The sequence below is a fragment of the Trichosurus vulpecula genome, chromosome 1, assembly GCF_011100635.1.
Source record: "Trichosurus vulpecula isolate mTriVul1 chromosome 1, mTriVul1.pri, whole genome shotgun sequence".
In the NCBI taxonomy this organism is placed as follows: Eukaryota; Metazoa; Chordata; class Mammalia; order Diprotodontia; family Phalangeridae; genus Trichosurus; species Trichosurus vulpecula.
The window spans coordinates 33,477,119-33,484,046 of record NC_050573.1 but is presented as its reverse complement, the minus strand read 5'-3'; the positions used below and the strand labels follow the sequence as shown (position 1 = coordinate 33,484,046).

At 46.1% G+C, this 6,928-nt stretch overlaps 1 protein-coding gene across 2 annotated transcripts in view; it reads right to left on the bottom strand.

The window, feature by feature from the left end:
- Positions 1–1,718: 1,718 nt before the first annotated feature.
- The window catches only part of TMEM116 (transmembrane protein 116), a 46,275-nt gene continuing 41,065 nt past the window's right edge, over positions 1,719–6,928 (bottom strand). For both annotated transcript variants that reach the window (XM_036740867.1, XM_036740868.1), the window contains 3 exons: positions 5,455–5,599; positions 4,154–4,227; positions 1,719–2,348 (listed from right to left, as the gene is read on the bottom strand). In XM_036740867.1, coding sequence (XP_036596762.1) covers positions 2,142–2,348; positions 4,154–4,227; positions 5,455–5,599 — 426 coding nt within the window. In that variant the 3' untranslated portion in view covers positions 1,719–2,141. The remainder of the gene's footprint in view (positions 2,349–4,153; positions 4,228–5,454; positions 5,600–6,928) is intronic.

Sequence of the window (6,928 nt, the reverse complement as noted above, 5' to 3'; positions counted from 1 at the left end):
TCCTTCTGATGTCAGGAGTAGGGGGTGGATGGCATTGCCCAGGATCCTGAGAATCACTCCTGAATTTCCCCAACCTTTTCCCAAGAACCTGTTGTTATAAGGACTTTTCGGCTTCCTTATTAATCCTCCCTGGGAGGAGAAGGGATCCCAGGTGCCTCAATAAGCACCTAAAACCCCAGGAGTTTCCACAGAATCCTATCCCAGTCACCTGGCTCACTCATGGCCATGGTGTGATCTGCCCCAGCCTTGGATTGTCTTTTGAGCCATGATGACCCTGCAGTTGGAGAGACCAATCTCTAGTCACAGGGAAGCACAGGATAAGGTAGTCTAGACACTCCCAGCAGCTGATGAGGCTCAGAAGACCTAACCTAACTTTTTCTTGCCCCTCCACCCCCACCCAAGACTCACAGGCTCTTAGAGTCCAGCCTTTTCATTTTACAGATGAAGAATTGAAAGTGAAGTGTCTCAGCTAGGTGGTGTAATGCATAGTATCAGACTTGGAGTCAGAAAGTGCTGAGTTTGAATCCTACCTCAGACACTTAATAGCTGTATGACCCAGGGCAAAAGTCACTTAACATTTGTCTGCCTCGGTTTGCTCAAGAGTAAAAAGAGGATGATAGTAGCAGCTACCTCCCAGAGCTGTTAGGATCAAGTGAGATAATGCATGTAAAGTGTTTCACAAACCTTAAGGTGAGATATAAATGTGAGCCATCACCTGAGATCACACAGGGAATGAGTTTGAGAGGCAAGATTTGAATCTGTGTCATCTGACTCCAAATACTTTGTACTCTTGGTACTGCATATTGTGTAAAATGAGGACCTTGGACTAACTGACCTCTGCAGTCCCTTCCAGCTCTAAATCTCTGATCCCCAGACATCAACTCTCTAGTATTATGGGTCCATAGAGAACAGGAAACATTATTGGAGACTTGAGACCTAGGTTCAAATTCCAACTACTGTTATTACTTCTCAGTTCTGTTCTCCGGGCCTCAATCTCTTCATGTGTAAAATGGGAGGAGGGCCAGGGAGAGAAGCTAGGTGGCACAGTAGATGGAATGTGGGGTCTGGAGTCAGGAAGGCTTATCTTCCTGAGTTCAAATCTGGCCTTGGACACTTCCTAGCTGTGTGACCCTGGGCAAGTCACTTCACCCTGCTTGCCTCATTTTCCTCATCTGGAAAATGAGCTGGAGAATGAAACGGCAAACCGCTCCAGCATCTCTGCCAAGAAAACCCCAAATGGGGTCACAAAGAGTCAGGCAGGACTCAACAAAATGAGGGGCTTGGACTAGATAACTTCCAACTCTGGGTCGCCAGTCCTATTATTCCATGATTTGAAACCAACTTGCCCAGAAATGAGGGTCAGTTACTGATACTTTAGAATTCCTGATCATTTCTTATCACTTGAGCCTAGCTTGCCTTAAAACCCTTGTCTCACCAGCATGTGGTAATTTTGAGAGGCTGCTCAATCCTCAGAATACATCAAACAAGAAAATAGAAAAAAGAGTATTCAAAAGCCTCTTAGTCCCAGAAAAATCAGGTTTGGGGTCAATCTTGACCTTGGGTTTTTTTTTTCTTGGCTTCCTGAACCATTCCCACCACCCCCACCCCCAAGTCCCACCCCTAAGACAAGGAAACTCAGGCCTTTGTTGTGGTTAATCTCAGACATGGTGTTGGAGGAAGTAAGTGTTTATTCCTCCCCATATCCAAGGGAACAGAGTTGCATGTCTAACAATAACATTTATAAATAATTATCTGCGTTTTTGTTTCCACAAGAGAGATCCACAATTCTGAGCCTCCCGGAGGTAATGATAGCCATCCCCGGAGGTAGGGGTGGGCTCATCTCCCTGAACTGAGATCTTTACAACTAGAAATGAGTGGTGACAGAAGAGGAAACATAACTGAGAAGAGACACTACCCAGGGCAACTGATAACCAACCCAGTCACTACTCTCCACGCTTCAAAATCAATAATCCTCTGAGGCCTGAAATGCCAGGGGGACTGGGAGGGGAGGAGAAGGAACAGGGATGACCAGAGTTCCAAGCAGCTCCTAGTGGCAATATCCCATGGCCCTCCTCGCCATCACTGCCTGGTACAATTCTGCAGAGTGTCCCCACCTTGGTGGGTCCAGTTCTTCTCGAGTTTCAGAGGACAGTGGAGGCAGCACCTGCTGGAGCAGGTCTAGACTCTGGGGCAGCTAGATAACCTGTGTAAAACCTCTTCTGGGAGCGTAACAGGGGAGTCTGAGTGTCCGCGTCCCGCCGGGCCTCCCGCCTGAGCCTGTGGAATCTGTGTTGCGTCCAGCCGTAGACCCCACAGTTGAGCAGACCCTGGGATGCTGCTGTGAGAGCCTAGGGGAAACAAAGGGGTAGTGATGTTCACTTTGCAGTCTCTCGGAAGGACCCCCTTCCCAACAAGGACCATTCTGTTCTCAGCTGCCCATCAGTCTTTGCCTTTTCAAAGGATATTTCTACTTCTTAGAACCATAACTAAGATATTTTCTTCTTGGATGGAGGTCATCTAGGGAATGGCCAGCAAGGAAAGAAAGCTTGCCTCGGGACACCTCGAGATTTCTATGTTGCTGAAAGGCTGGCCACTGGTGAGGAGGCAAGGGGCAGGTGAGCCAGGGCATGGGAATCTAGCTTCCTACAAGAAGGATACACACCTCACAGTGGCACTGTTGATGACTTCTAAATTTCATTACCCAGAAGACCATACTCTGGCTGCCCCACCCTTGTTACAGGTCTTACATTTCCTCAAGCTCACTCACCAAGCCCTAGCATCAGCTTCCCTGTCCTAACTCACAGTGGACACAGTCTGTTGCTACCTCGGTGCTAACAGGGGACTGGCCAGAGAGGCAAGAGACCTCCCTCTGGCTGCCACATCCCATCCCAGGCTTCACAAGTTTGAAAGAGTTGGCTAAGATGGGGTTTGCCAATTTGTCAATGGTCTCTTAGCTCTCTCTGTACCAAGCTGAATCTTCATAGAGACAATTATTTCCCAGGCTGTACGTAACAGCAGAAATATGGTCCTAGAGGGCCGGCCGTGCAGCCAAGAAGAGCTAGGTTCAGGTCCTGCCCCTGACACATACCAGCTATGTGACCCTGGATAAGACACCACCTCCCTGTTTTTCAGTTTCCTCTTCTATAAAATGACAGAGTTGGACTAGAACAGCGGTGAGGAACCTGTGGCTTCAGGGCCACATGTGACCCTCTAGGTCCTCAAGTGAGGCCCTTTGACCAAATCCAAACTTCTAGTTCTGGACTAGCAGATCCCTAAGGCCCATTCACAAGTTCCAGGAATCTATGATCCTGGGATTTTTCTTACGTCAGCCTAATTTTTCTGCCAGATCATTACCTGTAAGCAGACCACCACCTTCAAGCTTCCCAGAAGTTAAAGACCTCCCCAATATTCTCCCCTCTCCCCACCAAAAATAATTAGGTCACTTTCTACCCAAGTTTCATGACAGGACATCATAGAACTTTTGTTTTCATTATGCACACCTCACTCCTCCATTGGCCTTTTTTAAAAAAATTTTGGTCCAGACTTATAATTTCACTGGTATTTTTTGGGACTCTTCTTTTAGGGTCCAGACTTGTAATTTCATTGGTATTTTTTATTCTTCTTTTGGGGTCCATATTTGTGATTTCATTGGTATTTTTTATTCTTGGGGTCCAGATTTGTGATTTCATTTATGTTTTTTTGGATTCTTCTTTTGGGGGTCCGGACTGGTGATTTCATCGTCACTAGAAATTTCAGGTGTAAAAACTCTTTGCCTTGATGCCAATCAGCTGTTTACAGTGTTAGAAAGTTGCCTGGGTCACTGAGAAGTTAAATGACTTGCCAGGAGTCATCCAGTCAGCATATGCCAGAGGCAAGATTTGAACTCAGATCTTCTTGACTCCAAGGCTGGCCCTCTCTTTTCATGCTGCTTAGCAAGGCACCTCAGCCAATGAAGCCAACCGGAGTCATGCACTCTCTAGGATGTATTTAGGTATTTTGGCAAAGCAGTCTCCTCATTGGTTAGGGTGCCAATCCTGCTTACATTCAGCCAGTGGGGAGCGCTTATTTATGTGGGTATGGAGGTAGGAGGTCAGAGGGCAGATGGAGAGCAGGGAGCAGAGGTCAAGGCAAAGCTGAGACAGGAATGGATTACCTGGAGAACGTAGAGGGCCATGTGTAGCTGGGTGTTCTCTGGCCTAGTCAGCTTTATGATCACCAAGATGGCAGCTGTGAATACAGAGAATGGGCTTAGAGAGACACAGTATCACCTTATTTGAAGGCTATTGTTGTCTAGAAGAGGCTACCATTGCTTTATCTGACCTCACAGGACAACTGGAAACCAGGAACCCCCCCCCCAAAAGAAACCCTTCAAAACAAATTCAGGTTTAACATTGGGAAAAATGTCCTAAGAGAGAAAGCCATCCCCAAATGAAGTGAGCAGCCTCAGAAGGGAATGGATGCCTTTCGAACTCATTCCAAGTCTTCAAACAAAGCCTGAACAGCCTTTGGTCAGAGGCAGATGGGAATCTAGCTCAGGGAGATGGCAGACTAGATGACCATCAAGGACCCTTTCCATTCTGGTATTCTGTGATTTCTGGTGAGTTTCCATGGCCCTCCCTTGTACCACAGAGCATAGAAATGTAGGCTAGGGAATTGCTGGAAATGGAACTGGGAACTTCATGGGCATGTAGCCTCAGGTCAGAAGATACAAATAACCTGCCCGGTCTTCCATCTCCCTTTCTGATGGATTTCACTAGGCGTTCATGGTGGATGGATTTGCTGTAAGAAGATACTATTCTCACAATCTAAATTTACCAAGCAAAAGCTGGATGACCCTAGGGAGTCAGAGGTTTAGGTTTACAGATCTAAAATTAAGGAATCCATGACCCTTCTTTTACAGGAGAGGAAACAGAGGCCCAGAGAGTTAAAGTGATTTGCCCAAAGTCACAGAGCTAGGATTCGAACCCAGATTCTCCAACTCCAGGTCCAGTGGTTTTTCTACTATACCACAGTTTCTACCTCAGCTTCTCTTAAAAGGGGGCAGGTACCAAGCAGAAGAAAACAGTGGGGTGGGGGAGAAACCAGGGGATGTGGCTAGGTCCAGTGCAGTTGAAGGGCAAGCTAGATGGCACAGTGGATAGAGGGCTGGATCTGGAGTCAGGAAGACTTGAGTTCAAAGCTGGCCTCAGACACTAGCTTTGTGACCCTGGGCAAGTCACTTAACCCTGTTTACCTAAGTTTCCTCTTCTATAAAATGAGCTAGAGAAGGAAATGGCAAACCACTCCAATATCTCTGCCAAGGAAACCCAAAATAGGATCATGAAGAGTTGGACATGACTGAAACACCTGAACAACAACCAGTGCAGAGAAGCTTTGACAGGCTGGTTCCCTCAAACCCTTTTCTGAGCTAGAGTTCTTCTTTTCCTGGGACTCCTCTAATCTTGAACTGCTCACCTGGACCCCAACAGCAAAAGAAGGCAGCTGGATAGAAACACACTCGATGCTCCACCACACGGATAGCGGCCCACTGCTCATCACCCAGGAAGCCGGTGGATTTCACGAACCTCTTATACAGCACCTGAGCCCGGATGAGTAAGGCCTGGAGAGGAGAAGTAAGAGGAAAGTAGATGGAAGCAATGTGGAGGGTCTTTCCTCTTAATGAAGAGAGTTACTGTGGTGTATGTAATGGAATACGATTATGTTGAAAAAATGAAGGAGACAGAGATCTAGGAAGACCTGTATGAACAGATGCAGAGTGAAATGAGCAGAACCAGGAGAACAATTTATACAATAACACCAATACCATTAAAACAAACAACTTTGAGGCTTAAGAACTCCGATCAACACGACGACCAACCACAATTCTGGAAGCTGATGATAAAAGATTATTGATATCTCATCAATCATATACTCTTTGGACGTGACTAATGTGGGAATTTGTTTTGCTCAATTACGCATGTCTGTTACAAGGGATTTACCCCCATGGGAAGGAGAGAAACTAGATTTTTGTTAATTTAAAAATTTTAATTTAATTTAAAATAAAACAACCAATGCAAGAAATGTCCTGGCATCTGAAGGCAAACTCCAGTGGTTATTAGCTCTGGGATCAAATACAACTTCCACTATTTGGCATTTAAAACTTTTCACTGCTGGCCTCTAACCCATCTTTCCAGCCTTCCCCAATCAGTCAATAAATCAATAAGCATTTATTAAGCACCTACTATGTGGTGGGCCATGTGATGGGAGATGGAGATTCAAAGATGAAAATGGAAGAGTCCCTACTTTCAATGTGCCTACATTCTGTTGGGGAGACCATTTGTATGAAAAAAGTATATACAGAATTTATTCAAATTTTGAGAGAGCATAAACTACTGGGAGGTTCAAGTCTGGTGATATGTGGAAGGTGGGTCTTGAACTTAGCCTTGAAGGAGACTAGAGATTTAAAGAGGTAGGGGCGTGACCAGTGCAAAGGTAGAAGGCAGGAGATGAAAGGTTACATGGCCAGTTTCCTTGGACAAGAAGGGGAGGGATGCATAATAAGGCTGGAAAGGTACTTGGGAACAGGCCAAACAGTAGTTTATATTTTTATGCTTGAGGCAATAGGGAGCCCCTGGAGGTTATTGGGTGAGGCAGTGACCTGATAAGATGTACACTTTGGAAAGATCACTTTAGCAGCTGTATGGAGTATGGACTGGAGTAGATGGAGACTTGAGGTAGGAAGAACAACCAGAAAGCTGTTGCAGTGCTCCAGGTGAGAGGCTGGGAAAAGCTGAAGTGAGGGGAGGGAAGGGGGCACAGAGAAGAGATGTAGAGACACAAGTGATAAGATTTGACAACAGATTAGATAGGTGGGGGATAAGGAGTCAAAGACAACACGCAGGTTGTGAACACAGGTGATTAGAAGGATGATGGAGTCCTCACCAGAAGC